The sequence below is a fragment of the Procambarus clarkii genome, chromosome 18, assembly GCF_040958095.1.
Source record: "Procambarus clarkii isolate CNS0578487 chromosome 18, FALCON_Pclarkii_2.0, whole genome shotgun sequence".
Taxonomy (NCBI): Eukaryota; Metazoa; Arthropoda; class Malacostraca; order Decapoda; family Cambaridae; genus Procambarus; species Procambarus clarkii.
This window is the reverse complement of record NC_091167.1, coordinates 43,366,472-43,386,711: the sequence shown is the minus strand read 5'-3', so window position 1 is coordinate 43,386,711 and position 20,240 is coordinate 43,366,472. Positions and strand designations below refer to the sequence as shown.

The 20,240-nt window shown below is 43.8% G+C and overlaps 1 protein-coding gene across 1 annotated transcript; it reads right to left on the bottom strand.

The window, feature by feature from the left end:
- Positions 1-363: 363 nt before the first annotated feature.
- mEFTs (elongation factor Ts, mitochondrial) lies at positions 364-10,483 on the bottom strand. Its single transcript, XM_045736880.2, has 5 exons — positions 10,328-10,483; positions 6,653-6,814; positions 3,926-4,171; positions 843-1,119; positions 364-591 (listed from the first exon to the last, which is right to left on the bottom strand). The coding sequence occupies exons 1-5, from the start codon at positions 10,364-10,366 to the stop codon at positions 404-406; spliced, it is 912 nt and encodes a 303-aa protein (XP_045592836.2). The 5' UTR covers positions 10,367-10,483; the 3' UTR covers positions 364-403.
- Positions 10,484-20,240: the final 9,757 nt, after the last annotated feature.

Below are 20,240 nucleotides of genomic sequence, written 5' to 3'. Positions count from 1 at the left end.
TGAAAGAAACTCGGCCCATTTTGTTTCAGCCATCACCGGGGATTGAACCCAGACCCTAGGATTACAAGTCCAGAGCGCTGTCCACTCAGTTATCAAGCCCCCAACAGTGTTGTATATATATAACCCCCGCTTGTATAAGTGTTATATAACTAGATATGAAGAGAAGCTCAAATATATTTAGTAGAAGTGATTAAATGTTGCCTTCTCTTTCTGATTTATGTAAAAAGGTGAACCTAAAGAACTTTAAACTTGCTTAATTTTCTCAAACCAGACTAGAATACCTGCTGTAGTGCTGACTACTAATGTAGTGGAAAAAATGAAACATTAAGGTTCACAATAACTACTCAATCATAAAAGACAATATAAATTCAAATTTTTATTAAAATTAAAATTGTATAAATATTTATTCAACATTCTGCTCTCCCGTCCCAAATCTAATAAAATCTAATATTTCTATGTTTTCTTCTTGTAGCACTTCACCAACAGTCTTTGTAGGGTCCACGAGGAATTCTTGATGAACAAGAATGGTTTCTTCATCAGGATTGGGAGCCTTTGGGTCAGATAATGTCCCAACTGTTTTTGGGTTCATACCTGAAAACAGTTATGTTATTGAATTATATATTTTCTTGAAGGTGTACAATTTCTCAAATTCCATCTAATCCTACTTACCAAAAAAAGATAATGTATACAAAAAAAAAAAAGCGAAAGTTGTAACTTTGTATATTGAACAGATTCACAGTATCAGAAGAAACTAAAGTCATTACACAAAATGTTAAAAAAAAAAAATGTAATATAATTATTGTATAAGTTTAGAGAGTGATAGGAAAGATAAAGGATCGCACCTATAACATGTATACACAGTTCTCTTGCAACCTCACTCAGCTCATGGGGAGTCTTCAGTGCCAGAATTACCCCAAACTTGCCAGTTGCAAGGTTCTGGTCTGGAGTGCTTGGGTGACTATAACCAACAAGATGAATTCCAGCAGACCCTCTTACTTGTACAGCACGAGACAGACTTATGTTCTCTCCAATACTGCCAATAGCAAGGGCTGCGACGTCTCCCAAGGTTTTACCCTCACTCGTTACCAAGGTTTTCAACTGCTCTTGTGATAACTTTGCCTAAAAGGAAAACAATCTGATATGGAATACTTTAAAACAATATAATTTGTCAACTTACTATTAGATAGCAGCCACAGATACATTGTACTGTAGCTTCCCCCACCAAGTACAATTCAGCTCATAAGGAAAAAACAAATTGAATATAATGAAATGTTAGTTTCTGGGTGAGCCCCCTGAAGCTATCATACACTGATCAGTGTTAAACTGAGTGTTACGAGTCGCAGAGTTCTATTTGCCTACCATGAATCACTTAACATTTAAATCTTTGCCACAACCTAGGAAAAGCACCCAGAAAGATAGGCGAATCAAAACAGATCACTCCATGCTTAAAAATGAGAACACAGCCCAAAAATTGCCGAAAGAACTCCCAAATAATGAAAACAACCAAAATTTTGTGAAACTAGCCCCCCCCCATTAATTTACTCAACCCCCCTCCCCCCTTGCTGGGGAAGGTCAACCAGGTGCCACACAGGACACTTCTAGAATCATAAAACACACTAATGACCTCGGGGAGGGAGGGTGTCAGGGCGCCCCATCAGCTCGCTAAAGTTAACTACCCACGGAGAAGAACAAAAAGGACAGGGAGGGAGCAGTACTGCAGGTATCAAGTCAAAGGCGTGACCGACAGCCGTGACACATGACCCAAAGCTACACAAGGCCACAGAGGACCCAGGGACATTATCAAGATACCTGGAAGCTAAGACCCTGTTTGATTTCCAAAACCCCCGTGCTCGAATATTGGTCCAAGACATACTGTACAGTACTACTAAACACAGCTGTCAGAGCAACATACTTCCGGGCATCATGAGTACGAGGGCTTCATCGAGAAGCATATAATCTCCTCACAACCAGACCATCACCAGAGACATGTTAACAAGCAACACTGAAATAATTGACAGGTATAACGACAAACAACAGAAGTCTGGATATCAGCGAGGCCTTACACATCAAAAAGTCAAAACCAGCAATCAACAACCAGTTAACACAATTACATTCTACCCACTTCAAAACCTCAAACCAACACAGAGACAGTAGAAGCAAGAACATAAGCTGCTTATGTTCATGCATGAATTAGCCTATTAATATCCATTATGTTTCATACACTTGTTCATCTCAATCACGTCCTGTACCACCTCACCCCAAGAGAATATAAGCTCTTGTCAAAGCATTGTAAATTTGTCTTTGAAAATGTAAGGAGTGCCTTGCGAAACGCATCCCTAGGCGTCAGACCATAATAAATGGTTAAAAAAAAAAAGCGTTGAATATAATGAAACGCCATTATCTGGGTGAGACCCAGAGGCTCCCTGGAGCTATCCAGGCTGGTATGTGTCTATTAACTTTCTGGCATCAGTCAGTGTATGGAGTTCTTGCCTACTGGGGACCACAACCTAGAAACTGGCCCCTCAGAGAGGCACGAAGAGCAATGGCCTATAGAAATCCCCATGCGGTTGGGAGCATTCTGTCTGCCATCGAGTGGGCCTGGCATCCAGAAAGAAGCGCCCCAAAACATTCACCTATTCTGGTGAAAATATTGCTACCGAAAGCCGAACGAGTGGATAGAACTCCCCAAACAAAAATTAGCAAATGAGCATGACGTCAGCACGTTGCCGTGCTGCTGTCTGCACAACTCCCCCTCCCCAGGAGGGGGAGCCCCAGACCTGACAGGTATAAATTGACAGGTATAACAACAACAGAAAACAGGACATTAGCAAGGCCCTACACATCAAAAAGTGAAGACCATCAATCAACAGCCAGTTAACACATTATTACATTCTACCCACTTCAAGATCCTGTACAACACAGAGACAGCAGAAGCAAGAACAGGGATTTAATGGCCTATTAATATCCATTATGCCATTCATCCACTTGTTCATCTTAATCACATCCTGTTCCACCTCACCCCAAGCGAGTATAAGCTTTGGCAGAGCATAGAAAATTTGTCTTTGAAAATGTAAGGAGTGCCTTGTGAAATGCATCCCTAGGCATTAGACTATATTATAATGTGTAAATAAACTTTTGGAGAGTTAATTTTTCAACTTCCCTCGACAGTGAAGAAAAACATAAGAAATGTTGAGAAGAGTCTTGTTAGAATCATTAATCTTACCCTCTAGGTCATATTCAACAACATATGTTTATAAGACATACATACATACATACATATACATATAAATAAACTGAAAACTCACACCCTAAAAGTGACTCGAACCCATACTGCCAGGAGCATTCTGCAACTGGTGTACAGGACCCCTTAACCACTCGACCATCACCACCGGACAAAAGAGGTTGGTAGCAGAGGCTAATTCCCCATCCTCCCGCCGGCACTCAGATGGTAATCTTGGGCATGGTATCTTATCAAATCACCTCATTCTTTGGGGCACACGTGAGGAACACAAATGCGAACAAGCCTGAATGGTCTCCAGGCATATATGCAACTGAAAACTCACCCCAGAAGTGACTCGAACCCATACTGCCAGGAGCACTGCAACTGGTGCACATTAATTTTTGGTCCTGGTCTTTACAAATACTGTATAAATAAGAAATTAGATATTGCAATATTTCAAGTTGTATGCAGCTAATTTTATAATTCATGATTAATCATTGGCTAACTTGTGAATAAATGTTTTCTTTGATCACAACAGAGCCACATACACAATAACATTTGATACAGAAAATGCTAGACCACAGGAAACTACAGTATTAGCTATTAACAATAAAACAAGTCATGTCAAATGTTGCTAGTTATTAGTTATTGATACAATAAAAATGTTTAAGTAAAGCAAAAATTATTACCCAAAAAATTTATTACCTTTGTTACAGCATGATTTAAAATTGAAGGTGTGGAGCTAATGCATTCCCTTGCTATCTGAGCCACCAAAGTCTTGAACGTGTCATTCCGGGCTACAAAGTCCGTTTCACAGTTGACTTCAACCATAGCACCTTTGTCCCCCTCAATATGGATGCCAACAAGACCCTGCGTTGTCTTGCGACTGGATAATTTCATGGCTTTTTCCCAACCTTGTGACTGCGCCTCAGCTTGTAACCAAGTTTCAGCCTAAAAAGACAATTATACAATATAACCCATTATGTAAAGTGTTGAGAAAGTCTTCCCATATATTACCAAGATGGAGAGATGTGGTGTGTGAGGAAGTGGAGGTCAAGTGTGAGTGTTGAATGAGAAGTGGTAGGAAAAACTTGGTGTTGTGAGCAAGTGAGCTCTCAGTGATATGTTGGAGTGTACTTGTGTTTGCCATGGAGTAAAGGTTCAAGATATGGTGAAGGCAATGCTTTATCTTTACCCTTCTTTTCCTATACAATACTGACTTATCTTCTCTGGGTTGATGCCTCCCCCACCATGAATGTGGAAAATATGGTGATGACACACTCATAATACATGTTCTATCAAGCTTTAATTGTTCAATAAAGAAATGCAAATCCAATACTTTTTAAAGTTCAACAAAAATATTTATTTCAATACCATTTATTAAGTCATGATTGTTTATAGAATTTCAAACATTTCAACAACAGTACAGTACCTTCAAGTTCTACATTTTCATAGGAACAATTTAAACATTTACACCTGGATGAGGTCCTGAAAGTTCTACTCTCCAAGCCCGGCCCCGTAGCCAGGCTTGACTTGTGAAAGCTTGGTCCAACAGGCAGTTTCTTGGAGTAGACCACAGTCCAACATATCCACTGCAGCCCAGTTGGTCTGGTGCTTCTTGCAGAAAAGTGTCCAGTTTTTTCTTGAAGACTTTCACTTTAGTTCCAGGAATATTTTTTATACTTCCTGGGAGAGTATTAATTAACACTTTCGCGCTATCTGGACGCGCCGGCGCGTTCGGTTTCGTCTAACGTAAACGCATAGTGGACATAAAGTTAGGTCAACTTTTAAAATATTTGTATAAAATTCAATTTTTATCCGATTTACTTTGGGTTTGTTTCAAACTGCGCGCTATGAAGCTCTCTTTCTCACCACTAGGCTGCATAGTACAATAAGTTCATGAAAGGTATGGATAACTTCGATCAAATGGTATTTTGTCCCAAACGGGTTGCAGGTGGGTGACTTTAGCCGTTTATACTGGTAATTCTTCCCCCATATCATGTATTATATGCATATGTCTGTTTAGGGAATTTTATTCCGATCAATATACAACCAAAAATAACTGTGTGCAACAAGTATAATCTTGACAAACATAACAAAAGTAAAAATATTTCGTGTGTGTTTGACGCTCACTGATATGTTCCAGCGTTGTTTTATATTTGTCGCTATTCTAACTTACGCTTTGTTGATATTTTTTACCTATGGGCACATAGAACATTCTATTGCGAACACATTGACATAAAAATGAATGACGTACATAGAAAATTAATGTCATGAGAGTGAAATAAGTATAAACTTTCAAAGCGCCGTGCGTCGTCCCGTCACCGATACCGGGTAACAATTTCACCACTTCCCACACTCTTGCGGGCGGGATGCATCATTATTCTACGCTTATATTCATATCACCGTGTTGGGAATTTCATTGCGAGTCCATTGATACCAAAATTAACGCTGTAGAACAAGTGTGGAGGTGATTACAATCCCAAGAGTAAAAACATTTTGTTGCTGATGGGCGCTCACGGCGAGTCATCTACGTAGTTATTTATTTGTTGCTGGTATCCCTATATGTTTCGTGACTTATTTTACTAATGTTCTTCTAGAGAATTTTATTGCGAACACGTTGGTACCAAAATGAAATACGTAGCATGAGAACTAAGGTCAGAAGAGTAAAAAGAGTATACACATTTTTGTTTTTACGCTTAAGCGATAAAAACGCAGCGCGCACATTCGGTTGGCTGAGTGACCTTTGCGGAGAGCGCGAAAGTGTTAACCCCTGTACTACACAGCCTTCACACAAGACCCTGCCGTAGCGTACAAGAAAAAACCAGCATTGAATGTAATGAAACTCCATTTTCTTGCCAAACCTCAGAGGCACTCTGAAGCTATCCAAACTGATATGTATTCACCTAGTTGTGTTTGCGGAGGTTGAGCTTTGCTCTTTCGGCCCGCCTCTTAACTGTCAATCAACTGTTTTACTATTTTTTTTCTCTACACCACACACACACACCCCAGGATGCAGCCCGTGACAGCTGACTAACTCCCAGGTACCTATTTACTGCTAGGTAACAGGGGCATTCAGGGTGAAAGAAACTTTGCCCATTTGTTTCTGCCTGGTGCGGGAATCGAACCCACACCACAGAATTATGAGTCCTGCGCGCTATCCACCAGGCTACCATAATTTAGGGACCTGGCCCTCCCGTAGTTTCCACGTATATATTATATGATGCCTCTCTCGTAAGAATCTGCATATCATACTGGCTATTACATGTATACAGCACGTGCCAAGTTTCTTTTTAATATTAACAGCCAATAAAAGTCAATATTATGAGAAGGCAGCAGACTGCCAACTGGCCTTACAGTATTACATTGCATGGAATATAAATACATTCTTGGAACACCCTAACAGGTAGTATATAACAACAAAACACTTACCTTTTCAAAATCATTGTTATGCATTTCCAAAGCTTTCTTGCAATTACTAATGGAGAAGCCAGTTTGTTTGCGGAGTTTTGCCAAATGATTTTTGTCAACTGCAGACAAAGCCTTGTACATATGAAGTAGCTTCTTGTCTTTCGTTTGGTACCATTTCAACTCCTGCAGAAGAAAGGAAAGGAACTATCAGGAGAAAGCACCAAGCCATTATGACAATATAGCACTGGGAAGGCGGGTCAGGATAAGGATTTGGAATGGGACAAGGGGGAAGGAATGGTGCCCAACCACTTGAATGATTGGGGATTGAATGCCAACCTGCATGAAGCAAGACCATCGCTCTACCGTCCAGCCCAAGAAGAACATCTTTATTAGAAAAATGTTTATTACAGTGTTCAAAATTTATAATTAAACAAAATAATCTATTATTAGTTATGACACAAAGGTTGACACAGATGAATTAAACAAAATCTAGCACATTTGTTCTAATATGGTGCAAGATATCATGCTTATCAAGTTGGGTACAGTGCATCCTCACTCTAATCAACCCCGTTCTATAAAATTCCCGGATGATCCAAACAAATTGAATTTGGTATCAAATATTCAGTGGAACATACAAATGTTCGATTAAGCGAGGATTGTTCGTCCAAGTGGTCACCGAGACCGAGCGTCAGAGGTGGCTGTCATCAACTATGATTCACCAAAGTGTAAACAGTGATTTATTGTACTTACCCATTGTTTCTAGGAAGTAATTGAAGGATGATAAAATGATGTCAGGGGTCATTGGTGAGTTGTCAGGGGTCATTGGAGAGAGTTGTTGTCAGGGGTCATTGGTGAGGAGTTGTCAGGGGGCACGTGATGTCAGTAGTTAGGGTTTATTGTCAGGGGGGGGGGGGGCAGGTGGTGGAAGTTATTCTCATGGGAGGCAGGTGAAGTTGGTAGTGGAAGAGGTCAGAAAAGACTGGTGGTGTCAGTGGTGGAAGTTGTCAGGGAAGGCAGGAAGTGATAGTGAGGTCAGGGGAGGCAGGTGGTGTCAGTGGTGAGCTCTGGCCTGAGATATTTGCTAATTGGCAACACGTGGCTGCGGCCTCGACTCACTGTCTGCTTTTCACCAAATTAGCTGAGAAAATGTTGCCATTTCAGTTGTTTGTAACACATCGCTCAATTATAAAGAGCAAACCAAACAGAAGCAAACAGATGTAATAGAACCCATAATCACCACACCAGAAATATCTTTGATATTCAAACTTATTCTGTGTAAACACTATGCAAATAAAGGGACCTAGTCTATTGAACTCACTCCCTAATGAATTGAAAAGCTGTCCAACTTCTGCCTTATTAAAAAAAATTAAAAAGTACCAAATTTCATCTTCATTTATTTATTTATATACGAGAAGGTACATTGGGTTTGTGAGGATTCATAGTATGGTATTTACATTCTTGTAAAGCCACTAGATTTGTGATTTGCGATTGCAAAGTGATTTGTGCAGCATTTCAGGCAGATCCTTAACATTATCGCACCCTAGGCATGCGCGCTACCAACTTAGAGGTCACGCACCTGACATGTGGGCAAGCGCAGAGCGACATTGAAATGTGTATATTTGTTTCAGTTTTCAAACCTTAATTCTCGTGCTACGTCGTTCGTTTTGGTATCATTGTGTTCGCAATAGAATTCCCTACAGTTGTATATGCATATAATGTCCAAAAGCCTGGCGTGACTCCCAACAGCAAAGCCTAAAGTCAGCAAAAGTTACCCATGAGCGCACAAAATCAGTAAAATGTGTATTCGCACTTCAGTTTTGTCACCTTAATTCTCGTGCTACGTCGTTCGTTTTGGTATCAGTGTGGTGTGAAGTTTTGTGAAGTGTGTTCACAATTAAATTCCCTACAGGTGTATATGCATATAATGTACAAAAGCCCGGCGTGCCTCCCCACAGCAAAGCCTAAAGTTACCCATGAACGAGCACCAATTGGCACACTGCAACCTAATGTGTATACTCGTTCAGTTTGATAACATCAATTTTCGTGTTACGTCTTTCATTTTGGTATCAAATTGTTTGCAATAAAAAGGCTTGTATTTTAAAACTAGTCCTATAATAGTAGAGCAATAACTGGAATTTTAACAAATATTTTAATTCTGGAAGCTCATCATCACAAAATTATTTATATCTTTCCAGTGTTCTGACATAATTGTTTGTGTTACATCTTTCATTTTGTTACCAAATTGTTTGCAATGTAAAGGTGTACATTTTAAAAGTAGTCCCAAAATAATAGCACAATAAATAGAATTTTAACAAATATTTTAAAATTTTGACCAAAAACGTATTTATAATCTTTCAAGTGTTCTGATATCAGGTTTCGTGTTACATCTTTCCTTTTGATATCAAATTGTGCGCATTCTAAAGGCTTCTATTTTGAAACTGTCCCGAAATCAATCGGATAATAAATGAATTTAATACAAATATTTTTGTAATGGACGCGAGACCTGTCCACGGCTAGGACTCAAGAGAAAAAATGGATGTGATCGGTGTCCAAATCGAGCAATAGTGTTAATCTAACAGATAATTTTAAGTAGGTAAATTCTAGCAGAATTTATAATATGATAACAGGTACATTGCAAGAAAAAAAATCATAGTTTCCTACCTAGTGCTTGAAAATCTCACTATATCTAGTGCCACCCAATTCCCCAATATATGTACCCAAGCCATACAACTTTACCATTGTAATCATTGATATCATCTTTTATCATGGTTGTTATACCGAATGAATCTTTTACTGCATTATACAATGAAATAATCCTCAATTATGCTATAATGTACCTGTTGATAACCCTCAAATTTTACTTTAATGTACCTATTAATCTTCGTCAAATTATCTTACAATATTCCTGTAATAATTTTTTGTGCCCAATCATGTCAAAAATTGTACCTCTCTCAACCAGTTTAAGATGAAAACTAAGTACTACCTAATTAACTCCATGTAACTTACCTTACTTCTAAATGTCAACCCATGTCTTACTATTTAACAAAAAAATGCTGTTTGTTGACCAATTTGTATATTGGCTATTTTCTACCATGTTCCCCCTTTTTTTATCTTTTATTATCTTTTTTTCAATGCAATTTATATTTTAAGCTCAATTACTATTAAGTTTTAGTCTAAGTATTTTTTCCCCCACCTCTCCTTGCCCGAAACGCTATGCGTACTAGTGGCTTTAGGTATTGTGTGTACTACCTCTATCTTTAAATCTAACAATGTTTGTACTGTAACTCTGCAACTATTTATGTACTTTTCTTAAATAAATTATTATTATTATTATAAATGTAAATAAATAAATCAGTAAAATAAATAAAATAAATAGCAGGAGCAATGGGTAGTGCAAGGGCATGGGAGGCACTCTTGTATACCATAGATGGTATTTCACTAATGTTCCCAGCTTGGGCTGGACGGTAGAGTGACGGTCTCGCCTCATGCAGGTCGGCGTTCAATCCCCGACCGTCCAAGTGGTTGGGCACCATTCCTTCTCACCCGTCCCAACCCTAATCGTTATCCTAATCCCTTCCTTCCCAGTGTTATACAGTCCGAATAATTCCCTCCCTTCCAGCTTTGGTTTTTAGTGAGTGATTTGCTATGTTATGCTTTAAAGGTACCATTTGCTGCTGTATTTACTCTCTCACTCACTCTAAGTAGAGGTATCCGAGTTATCCACAGCGACGACATGACGAGCCAGGTGAAGGAGGCTTCAGACGCCGGGTGTTGTGGCCGGGCAGTAGACGACGCCTCCACAGGGGGGGGTCATCCCAATTGCTAAGAGTAGCGACTAGCGAGTTGACGGTCTAAAAGTAGCGACTAGCGAGTTGACGGTCTAAAAGTAGCGACTGGCGAGTTGACGGTCTAAAAGTAGCGACTGGCGAGTTGACGGTCTAAAAGTAGCGACTAGTGAGTTGACGGTCTAAAAGTAGCGACTAGCGAGTTGACGGTCTGAAAGTAGCGACTAGCGAGTTGACAGTCTAAAAGTAGCGACTAGGGAGTTGACGGTCTAAAAGTAGCGACTAGCAAGTTGACGGTCTAAAAGTAGCGACTGGGGAGTTAACAGTCTAAAAGTAGCGACTAGCAAGTTGACGGTCTAAAAGTAGCGACTAGCGAGCTGAACTTGAACTCTGTGTGTAGTAACAGTAGTAGAACCCAACTCAATGATACTTGCTATTTCATCAAGTTTGTCTGAGAACTTTAAACTAGAAAAGGTCTGCCCCAAAAAATTATAATTTGTAGGTTGCGAACACGTCTCCTCAGCTCTTTTATCTTCCGCAAAACCTTTCCTCCTATCTCAACCCTATTAGTTCATGGTCTAGTGTTTCACCTTTTTGTTTAAAACTAAATCTACACATGCGATATGAAATGTGAAAACAACTAACTCTAAACTCATTACGGTTGAAATAAATGAAAACCTAATCTGTGTGTATAAACGGTGGAGAGCCAGAAATAACGTGTTGGTGTGAGTTATATATCATAAACACAAATAAAAAGCTCTGGCGGTGTGATCATCACATACTTGCTTCTTATAGGAAATGATGGGGAAGGTGAAGACTGTTTATTAAACACATAAGGTTGCCTTCTCTCTCTCAATATAGATGTGTGATGGTGGAAGTATTTAAAAAAAAGTTCCTTTATGGTGTAAAACAGAGAACGAAATGGTAGTGTCATATGTTTTCGTCTAGTCCAGCTAATAGCTATTGTTACATTAGTCTTATATGTTATGTTTACTTTGCTAACAGCGCAATGCTTGGAATGTGTATGTGGGGGAACATGGCTCACCTATGGGAAGAACGATGTTGCGTGTTGAGACCTTTAAACCTAGTCGCCCAGGCAAAACTTTTAAAGAATGAATGACGCGTTTTGTGGTGGAGTGGAGTCAGACCGCAAGTGTTTGCTGACGCGGTCTGCCGTCTCAGCGATTTGCTGAGACACGCTGTTTATGCTGGGTTGGAATGTATGTAGGACCTTAAAACTAAGCTACCTAGCCAGCTTGAAAGTGTAAACTGTGATGAAAAACGCTTAGTAATATCATTGGATTAGTGATAAAAATGTAAACGGTCTAACCACTTTTACTGTCCTAATGAGCGGTCATCTCGCGAGATGGAGAGAGAGAGAGCGGTGGTGCTAACAAGGTGATAGCAACACTCAACGCTAAATGGCTCAAGGACATCCTGGGTCATTATTCTTATTCTGGTTGTACATAAGCTAATATCTTCGATTTCAGGGTGAAAGGCTATATGCTCAATGATAAACTGTCTCAGGTTTTTAAATCATGTTGATCCTAGCAAATTTGACCAGACTATTTCACTATTGTCTCAGCTGGGGAGATGCTAAAACAAATGTACACACAAGAAAATGATTCCCACATTCACTAAACACTTATTGATTTGACTGCGTGAGATAACAACAACAACATATAGTCAGCCTTGATGTTAGCATGTTATTATTACTTTTAAGATGTAAAACTTTAAAACTAGAAAATGATTACCACATCCAGTAAAACGCTTACTGACTCGACTGAGTAATGCTAAATGCGACTTGACTGAGTGACTGACTGCTTTTACTTACTCTTAAAAGTTAAATGAATCAGAAATATTTGTTAACGCCAAGTAAACAGATGCAACAATTGAAAGGAAAACGCTTCATCAAGTCGGTCTGAGAACTTTAAACAAAAACCCTTTTGAGATGTAAAACTTTAAACTAAACTAGAAAGCTTTACTTAAAAGTTAAATGAATCAGAAATATTGTTAACGCTAAGTAAACAGATGCAACAAGTGAAAGGAAAACTTTAAATCAAGTCGATCTGAGAACTTTAAACTAAAAAAAAAACTTTTAAGATGTAAAATTTACGAAACGGCATTGGCAGAACCTAGGTCTTAGCAAATTAAGCTAACTATTTCACTAATGTTCAAGCCGGTCTTATTCTCATCGGTTGCTGTTTACATTTAGGATAATGTAGGTCTTAGAGCGAGCCTTGAACTCGGCGATAATGAGCAAGTTAATTTAAAATATAATATCAAGGCTATGATTTTCCACGTTGACCTGAGAAAGGCCTTTGACACTGTTAATCACAATTACCTCTTACGTAAACTCCATCATTATGGAATCCGAGGCCATTCACTGTACTATATCCAATCCTATCTTAGTGATAGACACCAATGTGTAACCATCAATAATATAACCTCTCCCACTCTACCAATAACCGCTGGAGTGCCACAGGGCAGCATCTTGGGACTCTCCTATTTTTTTTTTTTTTTTTTTTTTTTTTGAGATATATACAAGAGTTGTTACATTCTTGTACAGCCACTAGTACGCGTAGCGTTTCGGGCAGGTCCTTAATCCTATGGTCCCTGGAATACGATCCCCTGCCGCGAAGAATCGTTTTTTCATCCAAGTACACAATTTACTGTTGCGTTAAACAGAGCCTACAGTTAAGGAATTGCGCCCAGTAAATCCTCCCCGGCCAGGATACGAACCCATGACATAGCGCTCGCGGAACGCCAGGCGAGTGTCTTACCACTACACCACGGAGACTGCAGATTTCTTATATACATCAATGATCTGCCTATTTCTTATATACATCAATGATCTGCCTAATGTCTCTAACATTCTGAAACCTATTTTGTTTGCTGATGATACTACCCTCATCTACTCTGACCCCAACCCACATACACTAAATGATGTTGTTAATAATGAACTATAAAAAAGTCCACTTATGGATGCCAACCAATAAACTAACACTTAACATAGAAAAGACCTACTACATTTTATTTGGATGCAAATCTACAAATGCAATTCAGCTTCAGATAGATAATGTAAACATTAGCAATAAAAATGATGGAAAGTTTCTTGGCCTATTCCTAGACAAGAGACTCAACTTCAGCACCCACATACAACACATAACTTAGAAAGTCTCTAAAACAGTTGGGATACTCTCCAAAATCAGATGTTATGTACCTAACTCTGCTCTCATTTCTCTATATTATGCACTAATCTATTCCTATCTTAATTATGTTATCTGTGCATGAGGTTCAACCACTGCAAACCACCTCAAGTCCATTATCACCCCGCAAAAATCTGCTATCAGAATAATAACAAATTCTGCTTTCAGACAACACTCAGCCCCCTTGTTTAACTCCCTTAACATGCTAAACATAATCGCACTCCACAAATTCTCTTGTGTCAACTACATTTACAAAACCCTGTTCTTAAACGCAAATCCTGCTCTGAAACTCTCCCTGGACAGATGTAATAGGACCCATTATCACCACACCAGAAATAAATATATCTTTGATATCCCCAGTCAAACTTAATCTGTGTAAACACTATGCAAATAAAGGGACCCAGTCGGGCGAGCGGACAGCACGATGGACTTGTGAACCTGTGGTCCCGGGTTCGATCCCGGGCGCCAGCGAGAAACAATGGGCAGAGTTTCTTTCACCCTATGCCCCTGTTACCTAGCAGTAAAATAGGTACCTGGGTGTTAGTCAGCTGTCACGGGCTGCTTCCTGGCGGGTGGAGGCCTGGTCGAGGACCGGGCCGCGGGGACACTAAAGCCCCGAAATCATCTCAAGATAACCTCAAGATAACCAGTCTATGGAACTCACTCCCTAATGAATTGAAAAGCTGTCCAACTTTTGCGTCATTCAAAAACAAAACTAAAAAGTACCTAATCTCATCTGCATAGTTTTTTTTTACCTTGTTGCTTTAAAATTGCATTGTATCTATTGCTACCCAATCTTCCTATCTTTATGTACCCAGTCCGAACATCTTTACCATTGTGATCATTGCTGTCTTCTTATATGTGCTATCAATCTGCTGTTCGGTGTCTGTTAATCTTGTTTAAATTACCAATCAAGTTGTCAATGTAATCAACCGGAGCTTTAATATACCAATGTGCTTTAATATACTTACTATTCCCTCTCATCTCATTTTTTTCTTGCAATGTATCTGTTATTTTATTAATTCTGCTAGAATTTACCTACTTAAAATTATCTGTTAGATTAAGGACCTGCCCGAAACGCTGCGCGTACTAGTGGCTTTACAAGATTGTAAATACTATGCTATATATTCTCTCTAACCCAATGTACCTTCTTGTATATAAATAAATAAATAAAATAAGTGAAGACTCACTTGCACTCTTCCTAGCTAGGGCTTCCGTCACCCGCCTGTAACACTGTGCGTGTCATAGTAGCTTAGCAAGAATGTAAAAACGCCAATATTATGTACTCTCACAAACCCTTTGTACCTTCTTGTAAATAAATATATAAATAAAATAAAATAAATAAATAAAATCGCAATTTTTAACTAATATTTTTTCATGTTTAAATTTATTTTTATTAAAATAAAAATGAAAAAATACTTATTACATTTTTTCTCACTGTTTGATAAGCATGAAACCTTTGGACGGGTCCCACATTCAGCGGGAACTGGGGTCCAGCTCCACATTCAGCGGGAACTGGAGTCCAGCTCCACATTCAGCGGGAACTGGGGTCCAGCTCCACATTCAGCGGGAACTGGGGTCCAGCTCCACATTCAGCGGGAACTGGGGTCCAGCTCCACATTCAGCAGTAAGTGGGGTCCAGTTCCACATTCACCGGGAACTGGGGTCCAGCTCCACATTCAGTGGGAAGTGGGGTCCAGCCCCACATTCAGCGGGAAGTTGGGTCCAGCTCCACATTCAGCGGGAAGTTGGGTCCAGCTCCACATTCAGCGGGAAGTTGGGTCCAGCTCCACATTCAGCGGAAACTGGGGTCCAGCTCCACATTCAGCGGGAATTAGGGTCCAGCTCCACATTCAGCGGGAATTAGGGTCCAGCTCCATATTTAGCGGGAATTGGGGTCCAGCTCCATGTTCAGTAGGAAAAGTGGTCCAGCCTCACATTGAGCGGGAACTGGGGTCCAGCCCCACATTCTGCGGGAACTGGGGTCCAGCCAACCTGTCCTCTTAAAAATAACGTCGATTTTAGCCGTTTGCCCGTATGGCGGAATTTGGACGTAATTTGAAAATGAAAAAAATTGAAAATAAATTTGGGATATTTTTTTTCAACAACAGTAAGTTAAGGGTCCTCTGATAGGTTAGGTGGGCAGGAAATTCTCATAGTCTCAAAACGTTATGAAAAACGTGAATTGAAAGTTATCTATTCTAACCTTACAGAGTAGGCCGGACGACTCAAACAGAAAACGGAACAGTACGTCACTTTTGTGAGTCGATTTCATTTCAAATTACGTCCAAATTTGGCCATAGCGCGCATACGAGCGAAAAGTGACGTTATTTTTAAGAGGACGGGTAAGCTCCACATTCAACAGGAACTGGGGTCCAGCCCCACATTCAGCGGAAAGTGGGGTCCAGCTCCACATTCAGCGGTACTGTTCTAGCCAGTAGTGGTGAACGGGTCTTAGAGTTTGGGTGCTTTTCGGTCACCCACATCAAAGTCCCTCCCGCCTTTCGAGCTGCAGACCTCGTAAAGTGCGCACTGCTGCCCATTGTACTACTTGCACCTCTGTTGCCTCTCGTAGAGTGCACAGGGCTGCACATTGCATCTTTTCCTGCACTTGGAGACTGTCCTCCACTCGTAGAGTGTGCAGAGTCCCACTCAATACTCTCGTCTCACCAACGCGAGACGACGATCCATAAAGCTATGTAGCATAGTAGGACCTTGGCGGAAGTCCTGAGGGCTGAGACCCCAGGGCCGAATACCTCAGCATGCAGCCCAGCCCCAAGATGGGTCAGCAGCACCACTTCCACTATGGCTGCTAGACCGGAGGGAACCTCCAGCCCCAGCCCTGTCATCAGCCCCGACTGAACCACTCGGCCCAGACACCTCTGCATCAGGTAATGCCACAGACTCCAGGCTCGGTCGAGGAGCAGCACCTCCAGCACCGCCGGTAGAAGTGACGGCTCACCCTTGACCTTCATCATCGTCTGGACCGCTTGACCCACATACCTGTGATGGCAGTTTTGAAGCACCGTCCACCACGTCACCAGGAGGCCAAGTCCAGAAAGATGCGGATAGAGAGAGTCGTCCCCTGATCGGTATTCCCTAGGGCCCGGGGCGGCAGTAAATGAGTATGTTAATATTATGCCCAGCAACCCCCAGAGGACTTGAAGGGTCCCCGCCGGAAGGAGGTAGGGATCCCCTGCCTGCCACATCCAGGGCTCAAGGACGTTCCCCTGCCCCTTGTCTCTCAAGTGACTCGTCCCGTGACTCAGCCCTGGGAGCCAGAGTACCCACGCCAGTACAAGGAGCCCTAAAATCGGGAAAACTGAGGGGTCGAGGACGACGTCAACCCAGGGGTGATGCTCGAAGTGCGGAACCCACACACTAGGGGTCGAGAGGGGAGAGTCCCTCGTCATACTGGCCGGGAGGAGGGACACCAGCCGGTCCCAGGCCAGGTGGAGGCATTGATATCGGCCCTGAACCACAGCTGCAGGTGGGCAAGAGGGGTCCCACACCACCTGGTGGGCGGTCCTCAGCCATCGCCATGCTAGGAACACCCAGCAGGTGGCTAGGACCGCCGCCCAGACCACCGCCGGGAGGATGGAGGGAACCTCCACCCCCTCCAGACCCTGCACCTCCATGCGGAGCGCCTGCGCCAGGAGCACGCGCGCCTGCTCCTGGAAGGACCTGACCGTCAGGAGGCTACCGACCGCCGGCCAGTGGCCCCAGGGCGGGACCTGGAGTTGGAGGGGGAGGTGGGTTATGATCAAGGGACGCCCCAGGTGGAGGGCCTCCACCAGGCTGCCGTAGCACTCCGCCAGGGTCGCCCTCAGCCTCACCAGGTACGCTTGGTACCAGCAGGTCAACAATATAAACAATATGGTACCACCGTCAAACATCTTTATCATTACACCTGATACAATTACCAGACTATCACTAAACATTTTGTCCAAAACATCTGTTTGTTTAGTTTCCTGTAAAGTGAGATGGTTTCATACATCTGTCCTGGACACTGGAGGTGGTCTCCCACAACAGTCCTGGACACTGGAGGTGGTCTCCTACAACAGTCCTGGACACTGGAGGTGGTCTCCCACAACAGTCCTGGACACTGGGGGATGGTCTCCCACAACAGTCCAGGACACTGGGGGATGGTCTCCCACAACAGTCCAGGACACTGGGGGATGGTCTCCCACAACAGTCCTGGACACTGGGGATGGTCTCCCACAACAGTCCAGGACACTGGGGATGGTCTCCCACAACAGTCCTGGACACTGGGGATGGTCTCCCACAACAGTCCTGGACACTGGGGATGGTCTCCCACAACAGTCCAGGACACTGGGGGATGGTCTCCCACAACAGTCCTGGACACTGGGGATGGTCTCCCACAACAGTCCAGGACACTGGGGGATGGTCTCCCACAACAGTCCAGGACACTGGGGGATGGTCTCCCACAACAGTCCTGGACACTGGGGGATGGTCTCCCACAACAGTCCAGGACACTGGGGGATGGTCTCCCACAACAGTCCTGGACACTGGGGGATGGTCTCCCACAACAGTCCTGGACACTGGAGGTGGTCTCCCACAACAGTCCTGGACACTGGAGGTGGTCTCCCACAACAGTCCTGGACACTGGGGGATGGTCTCCCACAACAGTCCAGGACACTGGGGGATGGTCTCCCACAACAGTCCAGGACACTGGGGGATGGTCTCCCACAACAGTCCTGGACACTGGGGGATGGTCTCCCACAACAGTCCAGGACACTGGGGATGGTCTCCCACAACAGTCCTGGACACTGGGGATGGTCTCCCACAACAGTCCTGGACACTGGGGGATGGTCTCCCACAACAGTCCAGGACACTGGGGATGGTCTCCCACAACAGTCCTGGACACTGGGGGATGGTCTCCCACAACAGTCCAGGACACTGGGGATGGTCTCCCACAACAGTCCTGGACACTGGGGATGGTCTCCCACAACAGTCCAGGACACTGGGGATGGTCTCCCACAACAGTCCTGAACACTGGGGATGGTCTCCCACAACAGTCCAGGACACTGGGGATGGTCTCCCACAACAGTCCTGGACACTGGGGATGGTCTCCCACAACAGTCCAGGACACTGGGGATGGTCTCCCACAACAGTCCTGGACACTGGGGGATGGTCTCCCACAACAGTCCAGGACACTGGGGATGGTCTCCCACAACAGTCCTGGACACTGGGGATGGTCTCCCACAACAGTCCTGGACACTGGGGATGGTCTCCCACAACAGTCCTGGACACTGGGGATGGTCTTCCACAACAGTCCTGGACACTGGGGATGGTCTCCCACAACAGTCCTGGACACTGGGGGATGGTCTCCCACAACAGTCCAGGACACTGGGGATGGTCTCCCACAACAGTCCTGGACACTGGGGATGGTCTCCCACAACAGTCCTGGACACTGGGGATGGTCTCCCACAACAGTCCTGGACACTGGAGGTGGTCTCCCACAACAGTCCTGGACACTGGAGGTGGTCTCCCACAACAGTCCTGGACACTGGGGGATGGTCTCCCACAACAGTCCAGGACACTGGGGGATGGTCTCCCACAACAGTCCAGGACACTGGGGGATGGTCTCCCACAACAGTCCTGGACACTGGGGGATGGTCTCCCACAACAGTCCAGGACACTGGGGATGGTCTCCCACAACAGTCCTGGACACTGGGGATGGTCTCCCACAACAGTCCTGGACACTGGGGGATGGTCTCCCACAACAGTCCAGGACACTGGGGATGGTCTCCCACAACAGTCCTGGACACTGGGGGATGGTCTCCCACAACAGTCCAGGACACTGGGGATGGTCTCCCACAACAGTCCTGGACACTGGGGATGGTCTCCCACAACAGTCCAGGACACTGGGGATGGTCTCCCACAACAGTCCTGAACACTGGGGATGGTCTCCCACAACAGTCCAGGACACTGGGGATGGTCTCCCACAACAGTCCTGGACACTGGGGATGGTCTCCCACAACAGTCCAGGACACTGGGGATGGTCTCCCACAACAGTCCTGGACACTGGGGGATGGTCTCCCACAACAGTCCAGGACACTGGGGATGGTCTCCCACAACAGTCCTGGACACTGGGGATGGTCTCCCACAACAGTCCTGGACACTGGGGATGGTCTCCCACAACAGTCCAGGACACTGGGGATGGTCTCCCACAACAGTCCTGGACACTGGGGGATGGTCTCCCACAACAGTCCAGGACACTGGAGGTGGTCTCCCACAACAGTCCTGGACACTGGGGATGGTCTCCCACAACAGTCCTGGACACTGGGGGATGGTCTCCCACAACAGTCCAGGACACTGGGGATGGTCTCCCACAACAGTCCTGGACACTGGGGATGGTCTCCCACAACAGTCCTGGACACTGGGGATGGTCTCCCACAACAGTCCTGGACACTGGGGGATGGTCTCCCACAACAGTCCTGGACACTGGGGATGGTCTCCCACAACAGTCCTGGACACTGGGGATGGTCTCCCACAACAGTCCAGGACACTGGGGATGGTCTCCCACAACAGTCCTGGACACTGGGGGATGGTCTCCCACAACAGTCCTGGACACTGGGGATGGTCTCCCAC

Bases quoted from the DNA above. Each gene is read 5' to 3' on its own strand.
- mEFTs (XM_045736880.2), bottom strand. From the start codon at position 10,366: ATGTCGTCGCTGTGGATAACTCGGATACCTCTACTTAGA. The intron at 6,815-10,327 runs GTGAGTGAGAGA...TTTCTTCTGCAG, and splicing joins CTCGGATACCTCTACTTAGA to GAGTTGAAATGGTACCAAAC. The intron at 592-842 runs GTGCGATCCTTT...AACTGTTTTCAG, and splicing joins ACTGTGTATACATGTTATAG to GTATGAACCCAAAAACAGTT.